The 27825-nt window shown below is 38.5% G+C and overlaps 1 protein-coding gene across 1 annotated transcript in view; it reads left to right on the forward strand.

Annotated features, from left to right (window-relative positions):
• RNF19A (ring finger protein 19A, RBR E3 ubiquitin protein ligase) overlaps positions 1–14140 on the forward strand; it is a 52705-nt gene extending 38565 nt beyond the window's left edge. Inside the window, exons 5-10 of the mRNA XM_007465738.1 lie at positions 1–11; positions 3018–3132; positions 3640–3801; positions 9233–9446; positions 11153–11296; positions 11950–14140. The exon at positions 1–11 is cut by the window's left edge and continues 140 nt beyond it. Of these exons, the coding sequence (XP_007465800.1) occupies positions 1–11; positions 3018–3132; positions 3640–3801; positions 9233–9446; positions 11153–11296; positions 11950–12640 (1337 nt within the window). The 3' untranslated portion in view covers positions 12641–14140. The remainder of the gene's footprint in view (positions 12–3017; positions 3133–3639; positions 3802–9232; positions 9447–11152; positions 11297–11949) is intronic.
• Positions 14141–27825: the final 13685 nt, after the last annotated feature.

Here is a 27825-nt window from a genome sequence, read left to right on the forward strand (position 1 = left end):
TGGGCCGTAAGGTAAAATGCTTGATTCCTTGTTAATTTATTATCTTATTTTAAATCTTTACATTTAGGATTGATGGTTTTGCTTTGTGTTTGTTTGGGTTTTTTATTTGTTTATTTGTTTTGAAAGACAAAGTTCATTTTTAGTATCTTAAGTGTACTTAAGTGTAAAACAGTTACTATTTTTTCATAAGGTAATAAATTTTCAGTGTTTGGCAAGCTTATATGTATGCATAAAAAGTAGACTTGCTTTAATATTATCTGAATCTGAAAACTTCAGTACTTTTGCATTATAAACTTTACATATAAAATATTAAATAATCCACACATGACATTTTTTCTCACGGATATGTCCTTGTAAAGTCAGGTCTATAAGGTTAATGGAGAAATAACATATGCCCTCAGGCAAAGAATAATTAGCCAGTTCCCGAATTATTTCCAACTTCAATTCAAAGCTTTTTTTCCTTCAGATTACTGCTGTTAGTAAATACACTATTTTGTAGGTTACAGCAATTTTGTGAAAGTCTGAACACCCAGTACTTGCCACTGGCCTGAGTGATACTTCATTGGCTAAGCAAATAATTCTTTTTTGAAAGATTAAAGGGATAATTTACAAAGTGGCTAAGAAGTCTGCTGCTGCCTAAATTAGTAGAATATCAGAATTGAGAAGTAACCTCAGAAATTATCTAATCCCAGCCCTGTACCCAAGCAGAACAAAGTATAGGAATTTTAAAAAGGGGAACTAACATTTGTTGAGTTCTGTGTGGTAGATGTTTTATATACTTTGACTCATTTTAACCTCACAGCAATTTATATGTTAGAATATTGAAGTTTAGGAAAATTTATGTAATTTATCTTTAGTTACACAGGAAGAAGCAGAGCTGGGATTTAAACCCAGATGCACAAATTCTTTATATAAGATCCCTGATAAATTTCAAGCTATCCATTTGGGCACTTCAGTGATGGGGAAACCACCAACTCATGAGGCAGCCCATTCTGTTGCCAGGGAGCTGTAAGTGTTAGAAAATTCTTATGTTGAGTCAGAATCCATTTTCCTTTTAATTGTTTCATTTAATTCTAGTTCTGACTTTCAGGACTCAAGACAAGGCTGATCCTCTTTCATACAACAGCCATGTTTTTTTATGTTCAACACATATTACTTTTATAATCAGAAATAACAGTACATACTGTTTTTTTAATTAGCTTGAGACTGAGGACAAACAGATATTTATGGGCCGAATGTTTATTTCAGAAGGTAATTTTTCGTAAGTTGTCCAAAGCAAGGTTTTGCCGAAAACAAAACTATTCAGATACTTAGAAGTAGAAGGGAAAGAAAGACTGTTGTACTGCATACACCTACAAATAATTTATAGAGGAGAGATTATTTACCTCATTGTTCAGTCTTAGGTGCAGTAACGAGTCTCCTTTTTTCAAACCTGTACTCAAATGGTTGCAAGTTGATGAATTAGTTTTCCATTGAAACAGTGTTCTCCGGGGTATGTAGGGTTATAAACCAGACCAGGAAAACCTGTTAAATTGATAAAGTACCTAAAAGCTGAGCCTTTCTTTACAATAACAAATAGCAAATGTGGCACAAAATAGTAAAACACAAAAAATTAAGTTGAACCAGGAGTAGTGGGATGATATGATCACTGTAATTGAACATTGGTGCTTGAGGATGCGGAATTATCTGGAAGACTCTTTCTCCTGGCAGCCTGCCTTTGCAAGTCTGCTCCATCAGTTTGTAGCTTTGTCTTTTTTCTGCTTCAGTGCTGAGTTCTGTAGGAATGGGGGTGGCGAGGAACAGGTATTAGCTAGAGTACTGAAGGATAATGAAAGGTACTTTGGGAAGGTCTGCCATCTCTGCCTGTATGGACTATTTAGGAAGTGTAGAGACCCATTCCCTGGAACATATAGTCAGTTCTGGGAAACAGAATTCTGACTAGGAAATAGAAATGTTCCTTGTCCCATGCATGTTTTGCCCACCTCCCCATCCCAGCTTTTTCACTGTTTAATACATCCCATAAGACTCATTGTACTTTACAGCCTTCAAAATAACCACATAATAATGATAGATTACTTTATTATGCCTCATCTGTAATATTGTTTTTAAGTCCAGTATTTTACTTTAGAGACTACCTGTACCCTTTTGAGGCTGTTTTGAATCTGTCTTGAAACAGGGGAAATGTACTTTATTAGCTTTAGCCCTTGAAAATCACAAGAACAAAGATACTGAACTATTTCCTGAAGTTCATATAATAATCTCACAAGTAACTTTCATGGTGATATTAAGTTCTGTTTATTAACAACACCTGTACTCTACAAAGATGCCAAGTAGATCTAACTCCTGTCCTCTGGCAACATTATTTGTTCTTTTTTTCTCTCTGTACCCCTTACTTTGAGCTGTAAATGAGAGCCCAGGATCCTGAGTCATTTGATAACATTTTTCTTCATAAAAAGGGATCTGAGAAAAAAATTGATTCTGTTTAGTGATGTTTGCTTATTAGTACTGCTTTTTTACAGTCAGGTTTTTTGTTTGTTTGTTTGTTTTTAAAAGACTGTGTAAACCTCTCCTAGAAGCCAATATTTACTAATTAGGGATGCTTATTTAGAATTCTGTGGAATGATACATTTCTTAGAAGTAATCCTGTTGATCAAACATCCAACTCATAACTATGTTGAAAATAATGTTCTTAATTCCTTCTTCCTTGCTCAAAACATGATTTATACTGTTCTTGAATAAGATTATAAGGACTACTTTTACTCAAGATTGATTAAACACAGAGTAAAATCTATTAAATCACTGTCTTATGTAACCACATTATTAATAAGGAGCAAATTATGTATAAGAATATGGTTTAAGAACAATAATATGTTTACCTTGAATTTGGACACTTAACTATGAAATTATAAGGTAAATCACTTTAAACTTCTCACTAATGTAGGTCTATTTCATTTAATTTAAATATGTAATATGTTTTTTCTTTAACCCATCACCCCCATTTTTCTTTTTAATTCAAGATTCACAATCGATATGAAGGCAAGGATGTTTCAAAGCACAAACGGAATTTGGCCATAGCAGGTGGTGTAACATTGTCTGTAATCGTATCTCCAGTTGTAGCTGCAGTAACTGTAGGTAAGACATGCTTAAAAATTCTAATTACCTCAAATTTTATAGAATTAAAGTTTTGTGGAAGAATTTTGAAAAACAGAGCATTATATTGTTGAAGATAAGAGAGTTACTTTATTTATTTATTTAGGGGCAGTTTGAGCCTACAGAAAGCCTCTCATTCTGTAACTATATTGGTTAAAAGTAATATAAACTCAAGAGCCTAGCCTTAGGGATAGTTGGTAAATTATTAGTGGTTAATATCCCTTCCTCCCCACCAAAACACCGTTGAGAGCCCTGGCACTGAAAAAGAAAAAAGATTTACATCTTTTTTTTAACCTCATATGTGTCACCTGAGGCTAGAAGCTTTGAATCTGCTTGCATCCTTTAATAGTTGGGTAAATCCGCTTTTGGCAAGAGTTGTAGAACCCTAACACTTTTCTCCTGTACACCTTTTCTTGAAAAGACTTTCTGAAATGTGTGTTTCTGTAATTTATTTTTTGGTTTGTAATGACCAATTTAATTCCTCTTTAGGTATTGGTGTTCCTATTATGTTAGCTTATGTCTATGGTGTTGTTCCGATTTCTCTCTGTCGAAGCGGAGGTTGTGGGGTCTCAGCAGGCAATGGAAAAGGAGTCAGGATTGAATTTGATGATGAAAATGATATAAATGTTGGTGGGACAAACACAGCTGTAGGTAAGTACTTTCAGCAAAGGAAGAAAATGTACTTACTAGTAGTAATAGTGTAAGGCTGTAGGTAACATGCAAGTCAGAATTCCCATTGCTCTCTTACTAGCCCTAATAGTATTCACCCAGAAGTACATCAGAGAAATGAGCTGCTGAGGAAAGGTGAATGGATGAAAGAGGGTGGGATGGTTCTGGGTACCTATAACCTCCGATGGAAATGTAATGTCTTAGAAATTCTAGACTTTTAATCTTTTATTTTGTGTAAAATGTTACAAATCACTAATAAAAGGACAGAAGAGAACTGCATTTCATAAAAGAAGAAATGCAGATGCCCAATGAGTAGAAAATATCTTTAACCTAATGTTATTCAAAGAAATAGGAATTATAAAAAACTGGAACATATAAAGGCCCTCATAGACTACCATTAGGAGTACAAGTTAATAAGCCTTTTTAAATGTGCGTGTTCTTTTTAAAGAAATTCCCACAGTTCTCGTTAAAGAAATTGTCTTAGGGAAGTACAGGCATACCTTGGAGATGTTGTAGGTTCGCTTCCAGACCACCGCAGTAAAGCAAATATCACAATAAAGCAAGACATGAATTTTGGGGTTTCCCACTGCGTATAAAAGTTATGTTTACACTATTACTGTATATTAAGTATCTACCTTAATTTAAAAATACTTTATTGCTAAAAAAGTTTAATCATCATGTGAGCCTTCAGCAAGTCATAATCTTTTTGCCAGTGGAGGGTCTTGCCTGGGTGTTGGTGGCTGCTGACTGATCAGGGTGGTGGTTACTGAAGGCTGGGGTGGCTGTGGGAATTTCTTAAAATACAACAACAGTGAAGTTTGCTGTATCAATTGGCTCTTCCTTTCACGAATGATTTCACATGCAATGCAGTTTGGTAGCATTTTACCCACAGTAGAACTTCTTTCAGAATTGGAGTCAGTCCTCTCAAATCCTGCCACTGCTTTATCAACTAAGTTTATGTAATATTCTACATCCTTGTTGTCATTTCAACAGTCTTCATAGCATCTTCGACAGGATTAGATTCCATCTCAAGAAACCACTTTCTTTGCTTATCCATCAGAAGCAACTACTCATTCATGAAAGTTTTATCATGAGATTGCAGCAATTCAGTCACATCTTCAGGCTGCGCTTCTAGTTCTCTTGCTCTTTCCACCACATCTGTAGTTACCTTCTCCACTGAAGTCCTGAACCCCTCAGAGTCATCCATGACAGTTGGAATCAGCTTCTTTCCAACTCATGTTAATGTTGATATTTTGACCACTTTCCATGAAACTGTGAATGTTCTTAATGGCATCTAGAATGGTGAATCCTTTCCAGAAGGTTTTCAATTTACTTTGTCCAGATTCATCAGAGAACTCATTGTCTGTAGCAGCTATAGCCTTACAGAATGTGTTTCTTAAATCATAAGACTTGAAATTTGAAATGACTTCTTGATATGTGGGCTGCAGAATTGGTGTTGTGTTTGCAGGCATGAAAACATTAATCTTGTCCTACATCTCCATCAGAGCTCTTGGGTCACCAGGTGCATTGTCAATGAGCCAGTAATATTTTGGAAGGAATCTTTTTTTTTTTCTGAGCAGTAGGTCTCAACAGTGGGCTTAAAATATTCAGTAAGCTATGTTGTAAATAGATGTGCTGTCATCCAGGATTTGTTGTTCCATTTATAGAACACAGGCAGAGTAGATTTAGCCTAATTCCTAAGGGCCCTAGGAGTTTTGGAATGGTAACTGAGCATTGGCTTCAACTTCAAGTCACCAGCTGCATTGGCCCCTAGTAAGAGGGTCATCCTGTCCTTTGAAGCTTCAAAGCCAGGCATTGACTTCTCCTCTCTAGCTATGAGAGTCCTGAACAGCATCTTCTTCCAATATAAGGTGTTTCATCTGTATTAAAAATCTACTATTTAGTGTAGCCACCTTCATTAAGCATCTTAACTAGATCTTCTGGATAACTTGCTGCAGCTTCTACATCAGCACTTGCTGCATCTACCTTGCTTTTTTATGTTACGGAGACGGCTTCTCTCCTTAAAGCTCATGAACCAACTCTGCTGGCGTCAGACTTTTCTTCTGCAGTGTCCTCACCTCTCTCAGCCTTTGTAGAATTAAAGACAGTTAGGGCCTTGTTCTGGATTAGGCTTTGGCTTGAGGGAATGTTGTGGCTGTTTTGATCTTCTATCCAAACTACTACAGCTTTTTCCATATCAGCAATAGTCTGTTTTGCTTTCTTATCATTCATGTGTTCACTGGAGTAGGACTTTTAATTTCTTTCAAGACTTTTTCCTTTGCTTTCACAGATTGGCTAAATGGCACAAAGGGCCTAGCCTTTCAGCCTGCCCTAGCTTTCAATGTACCTTCCTCACTAAGCTTAATCATTTCTACCTTTTGATTTAAACTGAGAGATGTGCAATTCTTCTTTTCACTTAAACATTTAAGAGGCCATTGTAGGGTTATTAATTGGCCTAATTTCAATATTGTTGTGTCTTAGGGAATAGGGAGGCCCGAGGAGAAGGGAGAGAGATGGGGGAACAGCCCATTGGTGGAGTGGTCAGAACCCATACACATTTATCGATTAAGTTAGCTGTCATATATGGGTGCGGTTCATGGCACCCCAAAACAATGACAATAGTAGCATGAAAGATCACTGATCGCAGATCGCCATAACAAATAAAATAATGAAAAAGTTTGAAATATTCCAAGAATTACCAAAATGTGACACAGAGACGCAAAGTGAGCAAATGATGTTGGGAAAATGGTGCTGATAGACTTGCTTAAAGCAGGGTTACCACAAACCTTTCACTTGTTTAAAAAACAAGCACAGTATCTTTTTTGTTTTTAATTAATTAATTAATTTACTTTTGGCTGCGTTGGGTCTTCTTTGCTGCGCGCGGGCTTTGTCTAGTTGCAGCGAGTGGGGGCTACTCTTCGTTGTGATGCATGGGCTTCTCATTGCGGTGGCTTCTCTTGTTGCAGAGCACGGGCTCTAGGCACGCGGGCTTCAGTAGTTCTGGCGCTCGGGCTTAGTTGCTCCACGGCATGTGGGATCTTCCCAGACCAGGGCTCAAATCCATGTCCCCTGCATTGGCAGGTGGATTCTTAACTACTGCGCCACCAGGGAAGTGCCAACACAGTATCTTTGAAGCGCAATAAACTGAGGTTTGCCTGTAATCAGGCATATGTGCAAAGATAATGTTCTCTTCCTTACCTCCCGTTCTCGCTTGAACTCACTCCAATCAGATTTTGGTCCCTACCATTCCAAAATTTCCTCTCTGCCACTCCACCAAAGTAGAGTCACCAGTCTCCTCCATGTTACCAAATATAGTGGTCAATTCTTGATTTTCGTCTTACTGTAACAGTACACCTGACATGGTAGAGCATGCCCTCCTTCTTAAAACGTTTTCTCTACTTGTTTTCTGGATAACCACCTCTCATCATATCTCCTGGCCACTCCTCAGTTTTCTTTGCTGGTTCATTTTCCTCTCCTAACCTCTAAATTTTGGAGTTTCCCAGGGCTCTCAGTTCTCAGATTTCTCTTATCTACACGCACTCCCTAGGTAATCTCCTCTGTTAAATAATATACAGACAAACCACTCTTCAGTTTATGTTTAGGCTAGAACTGTCCTCTAGACTTCAATTTGTACATCTAACTCTTCTACCTAAGCTGCACCGGAACGTCCAACAAGAATTTCAAGCTTAAGAGTCTGTAACCAGACTCTTCACTCTAAAACCTGTTGTCCTCTCAGTCATCCTTCCCTTGTTTAGTAGCCTCTTCATTCTTGATGTTGCTGTGCCAAAACCTTTGCTGATGATGACTCTCCCTTCTCCCTTTTTACCCTACGTCTGATCCGTCAGCAAGTTCGGCTGCTTCGTTCAGTATTTAGCCATAATTCCACCATTTCTCACCATCTCTACTGCTATTCCACTAGTCCAAGCTACTCTCTTTTATCCTGGGTTATAGTAATAGCCTCTGAAGTGATCCATCAGCTTTCAGCTTCCACTCACCATTCCACACAATGATATTTCTAAAACATAAGTTAGATCTAACTTGTGTTCAAAATTCTCCCAGTGCTTCTAACTGTACCAGGGGCGGGGGGATGGAATCGACAGTCCCTACCATGGCCCATAAGTCCCCCTCTGGTCTTTCCTGAGCTACATCTCTGAACTCTTCCCTTGTACCACCTGTCCTTAATGTTGAGGATGCCAAACATACTTCCACTTATAGGCTTTTAAACTTGCAGTTTCCTCTGCCTGGAATATTCTTCCCCCAGATAATTTCATGGCTCACCTCTTCACTTCCTTTGAGTCTCTACAGGTGTTACCTTATCAGAGAGGCCTTCTCTGATCATACTATATAAAACAGTACACAGGCGCTTGCGTGTGCACACACACATGCACTCCTCATCACTCTCACTGCCTTTTACTCACTCCCCTTTACTCTGCTTTATTTTTTCTCACAGCATTTATCACCATATAATTTTATTTATTGCTCTCCCCAACTAGAGCATAAGCTTTTTGAGGGCAGGTTCTTCGTCTCTTTGATCCACTGTGTCCCTAGTACTCAGAAACAGAGTTGGGTTATATAATAGGAACTCAAATATAGGGGCAAATAAATAAATCCTCCAATATAAAGCCTGTGAAAAGTACTGTAAGATTGGAATATAGTGGTATCAGATCTTGAAATAGCTTGTAGACAGTCGGAACTGTGGAATATATCAAGAAGTCAACTTTTGGCCCGTTCTTATTGACCTAGAGAATACTAAGCTCTTTAAATGACACCCTTATTGAAAACTGTCACATACTTTTTCTCAAAGTCAGCTAAATTCTTCAACCATCAGGTTCTTTATAGAATTCCTAAATCTTCTCAATTTTCTTGTAAAGTACAGGCATACTTCATTTTATCGCACTTTGCAGCTAATTGCATTTTTTGTAGATTGAAGGCTTGTGGCAACCCTGAGTTGTCAGATGATGGTTAGCATTTTTTTTAGCAATAAAGTATTTTTTAATCACTGTATATACATTTTTTTAGACATAATGCTATTGCACACTTTTCTATAGTATAGTGTAAACATAACTTTTATATGCACTGGGAAACCCAAAAATTCATGTGACTCACTTTATTGTGATACTTGCTTTATTGCCATGGTCTGGAACCAAACCCACAATACATATCGTCAAGGTATGCCTGTAGTGACCATTTAAAACTGAGGGCGTCCTTAATCCAACTTTACCCTGTGAGATATTTCCCTTTACTCTTTTCCCACGGTTATGTTATGTGTCCCTGACTCCAGACACCTTTTCTATTCCTGTATATGTTTTATACTTTATATGAAAATATGTCCTATCTGAAATCATGACAGACTTTATGGAGAGGGAAATCAATAATCACACTTATTTAATCTCTTTGAAATATTTGCATTTAGACACAACTTCAGTAGCAGAAGCAAGACACAACCCTAGCATAGGGGAGGGAAGTGTTGGTGGTTTGACCGGCAGTTTGAGTGCAAGTGGAAGCCACATGGATCGAATAGGAGCCATCCGGGACAACCTGAGTGAAACGGCCAGCACCATGGCGCTCGCTGGAGCCAGTATCACAGGGAGTCTGTCAGGAAGTGCCATGGTAAACTGTTTTCACAGGTGAGAAAACTATGCTTTGTTTTGTTTCGTTTTGGTTTTGCCTTAACTACAAATTATTAATTATTATAGTTGAGGAGAGTTTTGAGCACAAAGCGTGATGATGACATATAATCTTACTGTGTCAGGGTTGAAAACAGTAAGGTTTCAAAAACTGAAATTTAGTGGTAAACAGTGAGTAAGGAGATTTGATGAGGTAAAAACCAAGTCTAAGGGATAACATGCCATTTTTTTCACTGCACTTGTCAGATTTTATGTTATGAGTCAGTGCTGGAGCTGCCTCGGTGAATACTGTAAAGGCAGTGATGAAGCTTGGACCTTACCTCTGGAGGTGGCCACAGCTGTTAGGAAATGAGACGCTGGCTGAAGCCTGGGGGAGCAGGTGGAGTCAGGGTATCCTGAAATGCAAGAACTGAGGCCGAGAGAGTCTGCCTGGGTCCTTTTATGTATTAATGGTTATTTAATTCTCACAAAGTCTTTTACCCAAAGCCATGTAGATAAGTAGGATAAGTTAAAGCATTTTTATCTTCTTTTGTTTCCTCTGTAATTCACTTTTCTTTACTTCTGTTTACTAGCTTTGTGGTTTTTTTTAAACGTAGGGGAGAGTACATGAATTAAAAGATAAATCAGGGCTTCCCTGGTGGCGCAGCGGTTGAGAGTCCGCCTGCCGATGCAGGGGACACGGGTCCGTGCCCCGGGCCGGGAAGATCCTACATGTCGCGGAACGGCTGGGCCGGTGAGCCATGCCCGCTGAGCCTGCGCGTCCGGAGCCTGTGCTCTGCAACGGGAGAGGCCACAGCAGTGAGAGGCCCGCGTACCACAAAAAAAATAAAATAAAATAAATAAATAAATCAGTTATGTTTATCTTATTTTTAGGTAGTGTACTTTTAAACACAAACTCTTAAGTTATAGTGGTGTATATTATGTCTCTTTTTTTGATAAATTTATTTATTTTTGGCTGCATTGGGTCTTCGTTGCTGCACAAGGGCTTTCTCTAGTTGCGGTGAGCGGGGGCTACTCTTTGTTGTAGTGCACAGTCTTCTCACCACTGTGGCTTCTCTTGTTGCACAGCATGGGCTCTAGGTGCACGGGCTTCAGTAGTTGTGGCTCGCAGGCTCTAGATTGCAGGCTCAGTAGTTGCGGCGCACGGGCTTAGTTGTTCTGCAGCATGTGGGATCTTTCTGGACCAGGGCTCGAACCCATATCCCCTGCGTTTGCAGGCAGATTCTTAACCACTGCGCCACCAGGGACGTCCCTATTATGTCTTTTTTAAAGAGTCAGGTGTTAAATTTGGAACCATTTTTAATATATAGATGCCCAGGATTTTTTATCACTGATTTGTCATGTAGAATGGTTTTTAATGTATTCCGATTTGGTGTTTTGCACTGAAGTGTGGCAAGCAAAGCACCACATCATAAGTAAGAATATTGGAGCATGTTTAAGTTAATATCCTTTATGTTCTTTTTGTATTACTCTGTTATTAACCTTACTTGGCAGACAGCTAATTTTACCATTTTATCTGGATGGCTGGTACTGTTCAATGTGCTACAGTAGAATTTGAATAATCAAATAAAAGGAAACTTAAAAAAATAATGTTTATAGTTGTTTCTAAAATAGCTTCTTGTTACTAAATTATTTAAAGATACATTCTCATAGTAGTGTTGATATTATATGTAGTTGATTTTTTTTCTAATACCCCTCTCTTTAAGGTTGGAAGTACAAGCAGATGTACAGAAAGAACGGTACAGCCTAAGTGGAGAATCTGGCACAGTCAGTTTGGGAACAGTTAGTGATAATGCCAGCACCAAGGCAATGGCAGGATCCATTCTGAATTCCTACATCCCACTGGACAAGTAAGGAAAAAATTGTTATAAAGTCAGAAGTATTTTTAAAATTAATTTGTAAAGAATTATCCCTATCATTAGGCAAAATTATTGTGAATAATGGTTATCTACTATTAGGTTCTCTGCAAGAAGAAAGTGGTGAGATGTCTAGAATAGGCAGATCCATAGAGACAGAAAGTAGGTTAGTGGTTGCTAGGGGTTGGGGGGAGGGAAGAATGGGAACTGGCTGCTAATGGGTTTCTTTTGGGGATGATGAAAATGTTCTGAAGTTCAATAGTGGTGATGGTTGCAAACTCTGTGGATATACTATAAACCACTGAATTGTGCACTTGAAACAGGTGAATTTTATGATATGCAAATTATATCTCAGTACAACTGTTCTGAAAAAAAAATGGAGAAGGTAGCATAGTACCTGGAATAGCATAAGCAATGAGAGTAGTTGCTTCTGTTTTATTTTAAATTGTATTATTTTAAAGATAGTCCTCTTATTTCAAGCAACTTTTTTCTATTAGTAGAATGTATCCTGCATTAATTTGTTCTAATAGCTTTTATATAGTCTTTGAAGTTTTCACACACAAGCCTCTCCCCCTTTGCTGTCATTTGCATTTTTCTTTTTAAAAAGAGGAAGTCAGAAATTTATATGTGTTACTCTTATGTTCCAGAGAAGGCAACAGTATGGAGGTTCAGGTAGATATCGAGTCAAAGCCATCCAAATTCAGGCACAACAGTGGAAGCAGCAGTGTGGAGGATGGCAGTGCCACCCGAAGTCATCCTGGGGGTTCATCCAGTGGCTTGCCTGAAGGTAAATCCAGTGCTACCAAGTGGTCCAAAGAAGCAGCAGCAGGAAAGAAATCAAAAAGTGGTAAATTGAGGAAAAAGAGTAACATGAAGATAAATGAGACCAGAGAGGACATGGATGCACAGTTGTTAGAACAACAGAGTACGAACTCAAGTGAATTCGAGGCGCCATCCCTCAGTGACAGTATGCCTTCTGTAGCAGATTCCCACTCTAGTCATTTTTCTGAATTTAGTTGTTCTGACCTAGAAAGCATGAAAACTTCTTGTAGTCATGGTTCCACTGATTATCACACCCGCTTTGCTACTGTTAACATTCTTCCTGAGGTAGAAAACGACCGTCTGGAAAATTCCCCCCATCAGTGTAGCATTTCTGTGCTTACTAAAACTGCTTCATGTTCAGAAGTTCCACAGTTGAATCATATTGCTGAAGAACATGGCAGCAGTGGAATAAAAACCAATATTGATTTATATTTTGGCAGTGCACTAAAAGAAGCAAATAACAACCACTCACATCAGACAGTGGAATTAAAAGTTGCAATTCAGACTGATATATAGACCCATAAATGCTGCAAAATAATTACCACTTGAAAAACCTTGTTTGGAGCTGGTTGAACTGCACGTGACTATTTTAAGTTTCAAGTTGCCAGCAAACGCTGGGTTGCATCATCATAATGCAGATACATTTTCTGTGTTCAGCAAAGCATTGTGTTTCATGTGGATCTTAATTACCAAACTATGAAATGAAGGCTTTAAAAGTGCATTATTGTAAGGACAGTAATTCTTAAGAGAATTATGTTTTGTGTGTTTGCCACAAAACATTGCTTGAAGCACATACTTGTGTATTTAGATAGAAATTTGGCTTAATTTATAATCAATATAAAATACTAATGCAGTTCTACAGCATTCTTATGAAGAGAACTAGAGGCTTAGGGCTAAGTGGTTAGTGACATTTTATTGAAACCACTAAAAGATACTGTTTAAAGAACCTTGCAGGTTACTTGCAGTATATGATACACTTTGTAACATTTATGTTCGTAACTGGGCATAAATTTCATTTTTTTCTTCATATGCAGTGTGGATATATACAGCTTAATGCAGCCCATTTGCTACCATTTGGATACTTAGACACTTTGAGCAAGATTGTGGCAGTTTTTGCACAACTTTGAAATAGAAACACCTGGTACCCTATATATCTTGTATATTGTTGCCATCTTAGAAGAAAAGTGTAAAAGTAGGTAATTAAGTATACTGACAGCACCAAATAAAATATATAAAACTGCAAAATAAAATTCCATTAGTTTATAAGTATTACAAAAAAGTCACCTTTCATTAAAGGGAAGTTTGCACCCCACTGATTTTTGGTGCCTTCAGAATAGATTTTAAGGGCCTACTTGTTTGAGGGTTTTGCTGTATTGTTTTCCATAATGTCCTCTCTAGCCACCTTGGATTATGTAGAAAAATACATGGTAGAGAAACATAAATATGATTAACAATAACAATGCTGAAAAAGTATTAGCCTACCAAAGACACACTCAGGCTTTAGTGAATAACTTTACATAACCTCAGTTTTTAGCACATGTATATCTTCTCCAATCATGAAATCAAAGCACGGTGCAGAGTTTGTACCAAGTACTAAGGAGGGGTCTGTATATGGCTGGCTTTATTTTCCTTTGCTTTTGTTTATGGAAGATGTTCAGCTGACATAAACAGAAGTTGGCCAAAATATTGCCTATACTGTTAACTTCCAGTATAATTCACTTAAATAAAACAGGCTAACCTCAGTTAAAATATTCCATCTTATGTGTTTCTTTTAAGTATTACCATTATGGTGCTACAGAGCTTCTTCTTTTGATAAAAAGAAAAATGCCATGGGCTGCAGTCTTCTTTCATCATTTTTCTCACCAGGCCCATTAATATGCTTATAACACTAGTGCCAGTTATTTTATTTTATAATGCTTATTATGGTATTTGTATATTTGTCTGCATTCCAATTTTGTTCAATAGTGAGTGTGTAAACTGCATACATGAAATAAATGTAAATACTAATGTATCGCTGCCTATGGTTTGTGCACTGACATTTTTATAAGAACAGGAATATTCATTTGCCACGTGGCAAATTTGTAAATATTGCAAGCCACTGAGAGGATTCTGCATTCTAGTCTCAGCCTAGAGGGAAGCATCTGCTGAACTTCTCAACAGACAGTGTTAGAAACTATCCTTTCTTCATGTCGAATATCTGCCTTTCCTCCAGAAAGAAGCTGCTTTATTCATCAACATAAATTCATTTTTTTAAAGTATGTTGGTTGAAAAGTAAATAGATCTGTCATTTAAATTGTGAAGAGATAAGCATTATAAATCCTCATCTTAAAAGAAAAGTAGGGTTTCCCTGGTGGTGCAGTGGTTAAGAATTCACCTGCCACCACAGGGGACATGGGTTTGAGCCCTGGTCCAGGAAGATCCGACATGCCGCAGAGCACCTAAGCTCGTGCACCACAACTACTGAGCCTGCACTCTAGAGCCCATGAGCTACAACTACTGAGCCCGTGTGCCACAACTACTGAGCCCGTGCACCTAGAGCCTATGCTCTGCAACAAGAGAAGCCACTGCAATGAGAAGCCCGTGCACCACAACGAAGAGTAGCCCCCGCTCGCCGCAACTAGAGAAAGCCTGTGTGCAGCAACGAAGACCCAATGCAGCCAAAAATAAATAAATAAATAAATTTGTAAAGTAAAAACAAAGATTAAAAAAAAAGAAGAAAAGTAAAAAGGTCTTAAAAGACTTTTAAGAGATTCTACTCTGGCAACATTAGATTATGAAACTAGAGCCATTTAAATTCAAGCTAATAATTGTAATGAAACGCTTTCTAATAGCCTCTATAAAATACATAGATGGTTTTTCTGTTTTCCTGTTACATAGTTAATACTTCACGAAAATAATATATATGAATATGTTGACTGCCTTCTTGACATTTCTGTAAAAAAGCTAAAGAGTAAATGGAAAGCTAAATGATCTTAGGAGGAATACAGCAAAGGCGGTGCCGAGTTAGGAGGCCTGTGCGGTCGGTGCACCCCATCCCTCTCCTGGTACCCCAGCCAGTACTGCCTCAGTCTCACTTTAAAAATGACCTAATCCTTTCAACTGACTTAAGAAGTTCCTTCAGACTTGGATTAATTAAGGACCAAACCAGATTCCTCTGGAGCTCAACCTTGGGCTACCATGGCATAAGAGAATACTCCACAGTTCAAGACAGGCCTTAACACATCAAAATCTTTTAAAAGCCCTTTACACTTTGCTTTCTTTAAGGGGAAAATCGCATAGTGGTGAGAGAAAGAATACAGATAATGATCATATACCCTACTGTTTGTTGTGTGGGCTACCAGTTTAACTGAATTCTCTTAAATGTACAAATTTCCAGCTTCAGAGCACTGAGTTAGTAAGCTTTTTATGTTAAATTTATACAATTCATCTTTCTTAACTTATTTTCACCAGAAATTGGGTTAATTTGTAAATATGTAAGATTTTCCATAGTATATTGTCTAGTTAAATACAAATTTTGGAGAACTTCCCCATGATGATGGAGAAGGAAGACTCTAAACTCACCTCCTCCCACGGGCACACCAAAATTACAATGATTTACAGAGTAAATTATCTATGAAAATGACCCGAAGACTAGCAGAAAAGATTTTCCACAGCTAAAGATATAAAGAAGGGGCCACAACAGATGCGTAGAAGGGGTGGAGACTCAGTATAGTCAGGACTCACACCCCCAGGTCAGTGACCCACAAATGGGAGGAATATCACAAGCACAGAGATCCTCCCCAAGGAATGAGGGTCTGAGCCCCATGTTGGGCTCGTAGCCCAGGAGTTCTACGCCAAAAGATGAGCCCCCAGGACATCTGGTTTTGAAAATAAGACTTTTTAAAAACAGGCTGATTCTAAAAAGCAGAGCTTATGTTTGAAAGCTGGAGGGCTATAGGATAGAGAGACTCTGCTCTTAGAGGGCACATGCAAAGTCTCACGTGCTCAGAGTCCCAATGCAGAGGGAGAAATTCAAAAGGAGCCCAGGTCCTAGACCCATGCGCTTTTGCACAACAAAGGAAACCATCTATCAAGTGAAAAGGCAGTCTACTGAGTGGAAGGAGATATTTGCAAATGATATGTGTGATAAGAGGTTAATATCCAAAATATATAAAGAACTCATACAACTGAATATCAAAAAAAATTCCGTTAAAAAAATGGACAGAGGGGGCTTCCCTGGTGGCGCAGTGGTTGAGAGTCTGCCTGCCAATGCAGGGGACACGGGTTCGTGCCCCCGTCCAGGAAGATCCCACATGCCGCGGAGCGGCTGGGCCCTTGAGCCGTGACTGCTGAGTCCACACGTCCGGAGCCTGTGCACCGCAACGGGAGAGGCCACAGCAGTGAGAGGCCCGCGTACCGCAAAAAAAAAAAAAAAAAAATGGACAGAGGACCTGAATAGACATTTTTCCAGAAAAGACATACAGATGGCCAACAGGCACATGAAAAGATGCTCAACATCACTATCATTAGGGAAATGCAAATCAAAACCACAATGTGATAGCCCCTCACATCTGTCACAATGACTGTAATCAAAAAGACAACAAAAACAACAAGTATTGGCGAGGATGTGGAGAAAAGGGGACCATCCTGCGCTGTTGGTAGGAATGTAAATTGGTACGGCCACTATGGAGAACAGTATGGAGGCCCCTCAAGAAACTGAAAGTGGAATTACCAAATGATCCAGCAATTACAGTTCTGGGTATTTTTCTGAAGAAACAAAAACACTAATTTGAAAAGATATATGTACCGCTATGTTCATAGCAGCATTATTTGCAATAGGCAAGATATGGAAGCAATCTAAGTGCCCATCAGTAGGTGAATGGATAGAGAAGGGGTGTGTGTGTGTGCGTGTGTGTATACACACACACGCACACACACATATATAGTGTTGGCCAAAAGTTCAGGTTTTTCCATGTGAATATTAGCCGTAAAGAAGAATGAAATTGTGCCATTTGCAGCAACATGGATGGATGTATAGGGCATTATGCTAAGTGAGGTAAGTCAAAGACAAATATCATATGATCTCACTTATGTGTGGGATCTAAAAAAGCAAAATGAAAGACTCAGATAAAGAGAACAAATGGGTGGTTGCCAGATTCGGGGGAAGGAGGGTGCTTTGGGCAAAGTAAGTGATGAGGATTAAAAGATACAAACTTCCAGTTATAAAATAAATGAGCCCCAGGGATGTAATATACATCATAAAGAATATGGTCAATAATATTGAAATAACTTTGGAGACAGATGGTTACTAGATTTATCATAACAATCATTTTGTAATGTATGTAAATGTCAAATCACTATGTAGTACACCTGAAACTAACATTGTATGTCAACTATATTTCAATTAAAAAATAAAAAAATAAACTTTGATCACCAAAGGATAAAATATATGTTGAAAACCATCAGAGCTATTAATTCATACATAACATGAGCAAAATATCTAAACTCCTACTCCTTGTATCATTTTGCCAATTTTAGAGTCAATTAAGATTTTCAGCTACATTTTATATGGCTCTTTTAATGAGTTTGTTTCATTTATTTCCCTTAATTAAGTATGAGATATCATTGCTTAAAGCCAGTATTTACATACTGGTTGTTTTTGGATGCCCAAAATAGTGTTCTAAACCTGGGGAGAGTTACAGCGTTTTGGTAGCCATCATTTAATATATGAATAGTGAAAGAGAGTTTGCAGTTTATAAGTTTAGTTCAAATTTAATCGCTACATTTCCTATGCCAGTGAGAATCTTTGTGATTTCTGCCAATTTATTCATTCAACAAAGAGTAAATCTGGAGATACAGCATTGTACTAAATAAACATTCTCTGGTTTCAGCAAGCTTATAGTCAAGCGAGTGACATAAATAAAACATACACACATACCTTAAAATAATGTCAGATAATGGATGCTATGAAAATATGGGGTGGGGGGAAAAGTGACCAGAAGTATTGGGCAGTGCTGTTTTATACAGGGAAAACTGGAAAGATGTCTTCTTAGGTGACATTGGTACAAAGATCTAAAGGAAGTGAGGGAGGAACTATGAAGACATACCTATTGGATGAGCATTCCAGAAAGAGATCTTCCCCCAGGTGAGTTAATGGACGAGTTAGACGTCAGTCTTGGAATTTGTTTGATATCTAGAAATATGTTGGCCACCTTATTTTTCTTGGAGAGTGTCTTGACTGTTCTTAGCACTTTACATTTCTGTAAACATTTTAGAATAACCTCGTTGCATTCTATCAATTTTGGTTGGGATTGCATTGAGCCTATAATTATTCCTCTAGAGATCTTTCACATCTTTTTTTAAGTTTTATTCCCGGGTACTTGATTTTTTAGGTATCATTTTCTGTTTGTCAGTATATAGAAATGTGGCTAATTTTTATGTAATGATTTTGCATCTAGGGAACAGTACTCTTAATTCCAAGAGTTTATCTCTAGATTCTTTGAGATTTCTCTATACACAGTCATCATCTGTGAATAATTATTTTTTTATTTAACAAACACTTTTACAGTGCTTTGTAGTGTCAAACACTTTCTATGTACTTTTAAAATATTCTCGTTTACTCTTTAGAACAACCCTGTGAAGGAGGTACTCATTATCCCCATTTTACAGATGAGAAAACTGAGACACAGAGTTAGCATTTTGCCCAGAATTACATTGCTGGTTAGTGGCAGAACAGGGATTCAAATCTTAGTCTTTGATCACTGCATCATATAGTTCTTTTTCTGGCCCATTTGGACTGGCTAGGACTTCAAGTGCATAATGCTGAATAGCAGTGGTTTGGGGGGCATTGTTAACTCGTTAATAATCTCAAAGGCAACCCTTTCAACATTTCAACCATTAATTATGATATTTATATTTCAGTTATATTTGTAGATACATTTGTAGATACCCTTTATCAAAATTATTAAATTCTTTTTAACTCTTAGTTTGCCAAGAATGTTTACCTTGGGAAATATGCTGAATTTTATTGGCTGCTATTTTGGGGGGAGGGTCATCTATCATGTAATTTATTCTTTTAATGTGTTAACATAGTGAATTTGATTCTTTAAATGTTAAACTAACCTCCTGGGATAAACTTCAGTATCAGAGTATGTAAGACTGGAATTATGTCTTCCTTAAATGTTTGGTAGAAATTGTTATTAAGGCTGTCTGGACCTTCTGAATTTTTTTTTTTTATACCACGGAGGTCCACATTTTCAGGGTTAGTAAGCAATTCCTTTTCATTTACATAATAGGAGCAGCAAGGCGTGGCAAGCTCTTTCCTCTGATCACAGAGTTTGCTAATCCTAGAGTGTGGCAATTTGCTGGTTGTCTGGTGCTGACATATTCCTGCTTTTATTGTTTTTCTTTGCAGCTTTTTGCCTAATAATGTTGGAGCACCTATTTCTGCTACCTTTTGGCCTGCGTGAAGGAGGTAAAACGTAGATATTTCACAACCCCATATGTACCAGGTGCCTCCAAATTCTGAATTCAGGATACTAGGAAACCAGAAACCTTAAAAAGGAAACTGTAGGCTCTCGGGGGCAAGAACCATATCTTTACTTTTTCCTATGTGTGTGCTTAGTAAGTACTTCATCTACGGAGAGGGAATTGAGGATAAGCTTGCTATGATGGGACAGAACAACTGAGCAAAGACATGAGAATATTTGTGGACCAAGGCCTCAGAGTTGGTGACCAATCACTTCATTACATTGTCCACTAGAATAAGTTTTGAAACAAGACAGTGGCTGAAACTTCTAACAAGGTTTTATGCCAAATAGGTTAATTCATAAATATTCTAGGATGTATGACAGCCACTGGAACATCTTTTTTCAGGTTGGAATAGCCAAGGCATTTTACTTTTGTTTCCGGGGGCTTTTTTTTCTGTTTAAGGAAAATGTAATAACGTTCAGCTAAATAAAGAAATCATCGTTGCTTTAGAGGTAATGTGCAAACATGTTTTAGAGACAAGTACTACTGAGAGTTTAAATAAACTGTGCACAAAAGACTTTCCTTCCCCGTCCCCCATTTTCCTTTCTCTTTTTTCTTTGCTCCCCCTTTCCCTTCTCTACCCTTCTTCCCACATTACCTTCCCCCATAACCACTGAAAATGACCAAGTATGTGTGATAGCATAGCTTTCTCTACATTCATATAATCTTACACAGTGTGTATATGTATTGATTATTGTCGCGATTTTCTCAGTATCTCAGAAATCAGTCCAAGTCACGTGATACAGCTCCAGTTCATTCGTTTTGATGGCTGCATGTTCATGGGTATTCACTTTGTGTCTCTCTTGTTTTGTTTTCCTCTCTACAAACACTGCAAAAAACGTCCTTATACATAAGTCCTTGTTTTCTGGTGGTTTGAAGTATGGGAGATGGATTCATGGAAATCAAATAGCTACATTGAAAAGTATATGTATTTTTAACTTTAATAAGATTATCAGATTGCCTTCCCAAAAAGGTTGTCACAATTTCCAATTCCACTAACAATACACGAGTCCTCTTTCCCCTGTATTCCACCAACAATAGATATTAGGAGCTTTATAGTTTTTGCAAGGCTGTTTGGTATAAAGTAATGTCTACTACTTGATTTTTCATATCCCTATGAGTGAACTTGTACATCTTTTTGTGTGCTTTTCTTTTTTATCGGGGGAGGAAGTAATACCTACTACTTGATTTTTCATATCCCTATGAGTGAATTTGTACATCTTTTTGTGTGGTTTTCTTTTTATGAGGGGAGGGAAATGATGGTATTTGATTTGCTGTTCTCTAAATTGACTTTAATAATTTTTGCCTATATTTTTTGAGTTGTTTTCTCCTTGTCAGTTTGAAAGATATCTTTATTATATATTATAGCTATCATAATAGCTATATATTATATATATGACTATTAAGTTATATTTTTATTATATTTTTCTCTAAATCTAGTATTTGATTATTGACTTTAACTTTTCTTGCTGTGCATTTTTTTCTTCAACTTCATTTAGAATTTTTTTTTTTTTTGGCCACGTTGGGTCTTCATTGCTGTGCGTGGGCTTTCTCTAGTTGCGGTGAGCAGGGGCTACTCTTTTTTTTTTTTTAACATCTTTATTGGAGTATAATTGCTTTACAGTGGTGTGTTAGTTTCTGCTTTAGGGGGCTACTCTTTCATTGCAGTGCGCAGGCTTCTCACTGCGGTGGCTTCTCTTGTTGTGGAGCACAGGCTCTAGGTGTGCGGGCTTCAGTAGTTGTGGCACGCAGGCTCAGTAGTTGTGGCTCGCGGGCTCCAGAGCGCAGGCTCAGCAGTTGTGGCACATGGGCTTAGTTGTTCCACGGCATGTGGGATCTTCCCTGACCAGGGCTCGAACCCGTGCCCCCTGCATTGGCAGGTGGATTCTTAACCACTGCACGACCAGGGAAGCCCTATAATATTTTTAAACTTAAAGAAAAGTTGCAAAGATAATTCAGAGGCTCCCCATACACTCTTTACTCATATATATTATTCTTTTGCCATATGAAAGCTCTAATTTTCAAATGTGTCTAATGGTATATTTCAGGCCTCTAATCGTGGTTAAGGTCTCCCCTGCTCCTAAATGATACTTAGTCTCCTAGGTTTCTTGAAAGATTGTTATTTAATTTTTTACCTTTGCTTTAATCTGTATTGAATTTACGTTTAGTATGTAATATGGAGGTCCAGTCTTATTTTCTTCCGTTTAGAAAGCTGTTTGTGATGACACTGTTATATAATCTATCCTTTCCCTGTGATCTGAATACTGTTATTATACTGGAATTTCTAGATTTCTACTAAAAAGCCTGCTGGGATTTTTACTGTGATTCAATTGAATCTATAGATCAGTTGGGGGGAAATTAGCATCTTAATGATATTGACTCTTCTGATCCATTAATACATTGTATCTATCCATTTCGTTTTTTAAATTTCTTTAAACAGTGTTTGGTAGTTTTCAAAAACTGTTTTTGTAGATTTTTTTTAAAATCTCAATTTCTGATTTTTCATTAATAGTATACAGACATACCTTGTTTTATTGCACTTTGCTTTATTGTGCTTTGAAGATATGCAATGGAGTTTTTTTTTTAATTTATTTAATTTATTTTTATTTTGGGCTGCGTTGGGTCTTCGTTGCGGTGCGTGGGCTTCTCATTGCGGAGCACGGCGCGCGGGCTTCAGTAGTTGTGACGCCCGGGCTTAGTCGGTCAATGGCATGTGGGATCTGCCCTGGGCCAGGGCTCGAACCCGTGTCCCCTGCATTGGCAGGCGGACTCTTAACCACTGCGCCACCTGGGAAGCCCATCAATGGAGTATTTTTTAGTTACAGTGCATACAATTTTTTAGACATAATGCTACTGTATACCTAATAGACTACAGTATAGTGTAAGTGTAACTTTCATATGCTCTGGGAAACCCAAAAATTCATATGACTCACTTTATTGTGATGTTCACAATAAACCTGCAGTATCTCCAGGGTTGCCTGTATAGCAGTACAATTTTTGTAGATTGATCTGGAAATCATACAAACTTCTAAGTCATTTATTAATTCTAATAATTTTTTGGCAGATTCTCTAGGATTCTTCTACACAGACGATCATGTCTACAAATAAAGACAGCTTTATTTCTTCCTTTCCAGTCTGGAAGCCTTTAGTAACTTTTCTTTTTTTCCTTCTTTTACTGGCTTCAACCTCCAGTACAGCATTAAATGGTTAAGACTAGACATCCTCGTTTCCCATTGTAGCATGGAAGTATCTAGTCTTTCACTCATCCATAGCTTTTATTCCTTCTGATAAATTAAAGGGGTGACCATGCTTAAAGGGTGACACACTTAAAGGGGGTGACCTGTTTGAAATGATTGGAATTTGACGCTAAGTTGTTGTCTGAATTGGATGGTTTGCTTTTGTCCCCCTCAATTTTAAAAATTGAGATATAGTTCACATATAAAATAAGAAAAATAGAAAACCGAGTTTGGTTTGTAAGTATCCTGACTGGTTTCTGACCACTTCGCAGTGAAGCATGCTGACAGTGGCAGAGTTTCAAATTAAGTTTCCAGTGCACTGTGACACTGGAAATTCTACAGTAAAGTAATTCAATCAGACTGAGCTCTTTCTTCTAATCAACCCAAGTCAATTTAAAAATATGGCTTAGATTTTACCTCTTCCTGAAAATGTTCTTGATTAACTTTGGCCCTTTTAATAACTTTGAAACTTGAACATTATATTGATGCTTTTTTTTTTCCTACTAGAGTCTCTTGAACTTGGTTTTATTTTCCGTTTCTTCCAAATTAGTCATAAGCTCATTAAAAGCAGGAGCTATCTTTTTATTTATCCCCTACAATACTTTATTCAGAGGGTCATAAATAGTTTAGTTCACTTAGATGCTTATGCAACTCAGATATTAATTAGTTATTACACACTCAGCTTCTAGGACAGTGGGTGTATATTCCAACTTGCCTAAGAATCACAAGAAATATTTAAAAATTTAGATTCCCAACCCCTGGACTGTAAGATTTCCAAGTGATTCTGATGCAAATATTCCAAGAACTACTGTTTGAGAAATATTTAGAATGTCACTGTAAAGTTCTCAGTAATAGGAGCTTCTCTAATCTGAATTTTGGAAACCAGGGTACCTTTTAGGGCAGTGTTCTTTTGGATTCATTCATTCAACGTTTGCTAAGCACCTACCAACCTATGCCAGACTCTGAATATACATCTGTGTTGGCTCACTCTCAAAACAGTGACAGGTTGGAAAAGACACACGCTATTACAAATAGGTTGTTAAACTCAACATGTGGAGTCATCTCTTGGCTGTTGTGACATGACTGATTTCCAGGAGATGGCACCAGACCACTTCTCTGGCTACCCCATTTCTATTGGTGTGGTCTTAATGTGTGTGACTTACCCAGTAAGTAAATATAAAGGTGTCCCTAATATTTGAAAATAGCTTTATTATCCTTTTCTAACAGTATAGATGAGATCATTATACTTATGGGAAGAAAGGAGTTCTACACTTAGAAGGTAAGATAAGGAACTTATGAAGTAACACCAGGCATTTTGCAAGAACTACATAATCCTACAACCCCGGGTGCTAGGAAGGTATCCCTCCTCATTTTGCAGATGAGGAATCTAAAGTCTTCAAGGTTATACAGCTCCTGAGTATCAATTAAATCCTGAGTTGGGATTTAATTCTAGGTTTATCTAATGCCAAAGTCTATGCACTAAAGCAGTTTCCCAGAAAAAAAGAATCTGTCTCCTGCTGCTTTTTCACTGATCTTTATTATTAATTAACCTTCAACCATCTCTTTTATTTGATTTTTGGCAAAAGGTATCAAAACTGATAAACTTGACGAAATGCATTGTATTGTGGAGACAGATTTCGCGCTAACAGCTGTCTCTCGTGTGGGGAATTGAGAGAGGCAGCAGCCCATGACTTCCACATCAGTCCTTAGGGGTCCTTTTGGTCTGGGTGGTGCCAACTGGCTAATAGGAGAGTAAAACAAATTCCTAATGAACCCGCTTTGCTTCATCCTGTTTCTAGATAGCAAACCCATGAAATAATAGAAAGGCAAGTATAATAAACTATCTTTGAACTCACTCTAATGTAAGTTTTGCTATAACTCATGATTAATCTCTTTGCACACAAGATAGCATCAAACCTTTTACTTCCTTCTGAGAAGGCCTTTAGTGAGGAGTCCACCATCCCTAACAGCGAGACACCACAAATTGGTCACATGAAGGGAATTTTCACCAAGATGCATAAGAAGTAGAAATGAACAGGCTAAACTTAAAGCTCCATGTTTCTGAAGCTCTCCTGACAAACATCAGATTCTCAAAATATTCACCACTTTGCAGTGTCAGTGTGTCAGCCCTTTGCATATTGATATCTTGCTCATGAAGGAGGTACTCTGTGCGTATGCCTAAATAGATTAGCGCTCATTCTGAGCAGTTCAGAAGTATAATAGCCAGTTTAGATTCGGTATATTATAGCTGCCCTTAAAGCTTTGCTTCTTCACCTTTCAGTTTCACCTCCTTTGCCCACAAATCTCAGCAAAAGGGCAAAACCGACGCAGTCACCACTCCTCAGCGTTTCATACTATACAATATTCTGTTGTGTTCTTATTTGGGCTTCAGTATAAATAAAGGGATGAGCTTTAGGTGAGACTATCTCTATAAAATTTCTTTAGGCTACAAGAGTATAACACAATTCTATGACTAAGAAAAGCCTTCTGGATTTGATCCAGGTGGTTGAGAGCAGTTTCAATAGTGATGGGAGGTAGAAGCCAAATTTCTTTCAAATCAGGAAATTTGGGAGGTGGGGAAAATGGAGAAAATTATCTATTTTTGAAAACATGATGGTGTAGAAAAGGATGGAAGCTTGGATGTTGAAAGAAGGAATCTTTAGGTGGGAAGAGTTGAGTCAGTTTGTAGGCTGAGAGGGGAGGCAGTAATAGAAAGGGACATATTGCAGATGCAAAAGAGGTGTTATTCTTGCGGGTGGGATCAAGGATCAGCATTAGGAAGGAGAGGAATACTGCTTTCTGGGAGAGAGAAGGAGCAGGGAACATTTGGTCATAAGCCAAGAGGAAGGAAAGCTGATTGGAGCAGTCATATGGGATGGCCTCAGTTATTTCTGCTAAGGTCAGGAGGCTGAGGGTAGCCAGGGCAGTGGACCATGGGATCATGTGGTAACAACTGCAGAGGCTGGACATTAACTGATGGGCCATAGTTAGGAGACGTAGAATCCTAGACTCAGGTTCTATACAGAGGGAGCTTTCATATTGTCCATGAACCAGAAATAATGATAGTCTCTTGTGTCGTGTATAGCTTAAAAGGTATTTTCATAGGTTATTCCACAACAAACGTGATTGTCAGCGAGACGGTATCTACTAATCATTTTAAAATATGCAAACTTAATGATTATGATTTGCTCAGGTATATTGTCATGTATAGTTTTCAGAGCCTGTTTTTTTTTTTCTCTCCTTTTCTGTTTTACTATTTTGTCCTTCACTCCTAGTCTAGAAACTGCTTTAAAAGGTCCCTAAGGCATGAGTTTAAACTTTGATGATAAATCACCCTCACTCTAATAGAGAATTACTTTGAGACTTATCTACTTCTGGATGCATGATTTACAGCAACCCATCAGATATAACAAGTGCAAACATTCTGCTGAAATAATTTAATATATGTACCCTAACATATAATGATAAAGTTAGCAATGCTTCTCATTCATTCCATGCAGATTTATTGAGTCTCTACTGTGTCAGGCATTTTGCTCATCAAGATAGGGAACAGAACTAAACGAGACATTTTCTGTCATAGACAAGTCAACTCAGAACACCACAGCAGTGCTTAGAGCTATGATAGAGCTGTGCACATGGCACCATGAGGAAACAAAGACAGATCATCTAACTCAGCCAAGGGAGGTGAGGAAAACCCTCTGGACTTTAAAATCCATTTGAACTGGATTTTAAAAGATGACTAAGAATTCACTCTTGTGGGTTTTTCTGGAGGGAAGAGGGAAGAGAGTAGAGCATCGGGAGCAGGGAAACATTCCATGCGAAAGCAGTCAGTGTTTTATTTTGTTTTTTTAAGTTATTTATTTTATTTATTTTTGGCTGCGTTGGGTCTTTGTTGCTGCGCGTGGGCTTTCTCTAGTTGCGGCGAGCGGGGGCTACTCTTCGTTGTGGTGCGCGGGCTTCTCATTGTGGTGGCTTCTCTTGCTGTGGAGCACGGGATCTAGGCGCGTGGGCTTCAGTAGTTGTGGCACGTGGGCTCAGTAGTTGCGGCTCGTGGGTTCAGTGGTTGCGGTGCACGGGCTTAGTTGCTCCACGGCATGTGGGATCTTCCTGGACCGGGGCTCGAACCAGTGTCCCCTGCATTGGCAGGCAGATTCTTAACCACTGTGCCACCAGGGAAGCCCTGAAAGCAGACAGTGTTGAGTGAGTGCACCATGCTGGGTAATGAAACAAGTTGCCTGGATGAAGTATTGGATGTGGAGTTTGAGAGAGCAAGGAAAGTCTAGGGTGAAGCCAGAGTTCCTGGCCAAGGCCAGGGTATGAATGCTGGTAACTTTCGCTAAACAAGTGAAGCCTAAGTTTGAGGGAACAGAGTTTAGTTCGGGGGACATTACATTTGTAGTAATGAGACATCCAGGTGGAGATGAACCATTTGAAGTTGGCTTTACAGGCCAGGAACTCATGAAAGATTTAAGGACTTAAGGTGGAAGAGATACAGAAACAGACTGTGAGAGGTTAAGTCTTTGGATATAATTACAAACAATCCAAAATCTCAGTGGCCCAACACAAAAAAGCTGCTTTCCTGTTTAGCCTCTCCATCCAGGGCAGATTAGCAGGCCTCTGCTTCAGGCCCACACTCAAAGCACCAGGCTGCTGGAGGGGTCATCATCTTGTGACCCACTAACTGGAACATGAGGCCTTCTCAGTCACTGCAGTGAGGGAAAAGGCTGAGCGTGAGGGCACTGTGCCAGCTCATGCATACTCTGGCCCAGAAGTAACGGACAGCTTTTACCTCTACCCCAGCGGGTCCCCAACCTTTTTGGCACCAGGGACCCGTTTTGTGGAAGACAGTTTTTCCACCGACGGGTGGTTCGGTGGTAACGTGAGCGAACGGAGAGGATGGTCCAGGCGTGCTGAGTGCGAGTGATGGGGATCGATGGGGAGCGGCAGTGAAGCCTC

The sequence above is a fragment of the Lipotes vexillifer genome, unplaced genomic scaffold, assembly GCF_000442215.2.
Source record: "Lipotes vexillifer unplaced genomic scaffold, Lipotes_vexillifer_v1.1 scaffold10, whole genome shotgun sequence".
NCBI classification, from domain to species: domain Eukaryota; kingdom Metazoa; phylum Chordata; class Mammalia; order Artiodactyla; family Lipotidae; genus Lipotes; species Lipotes vexillifer.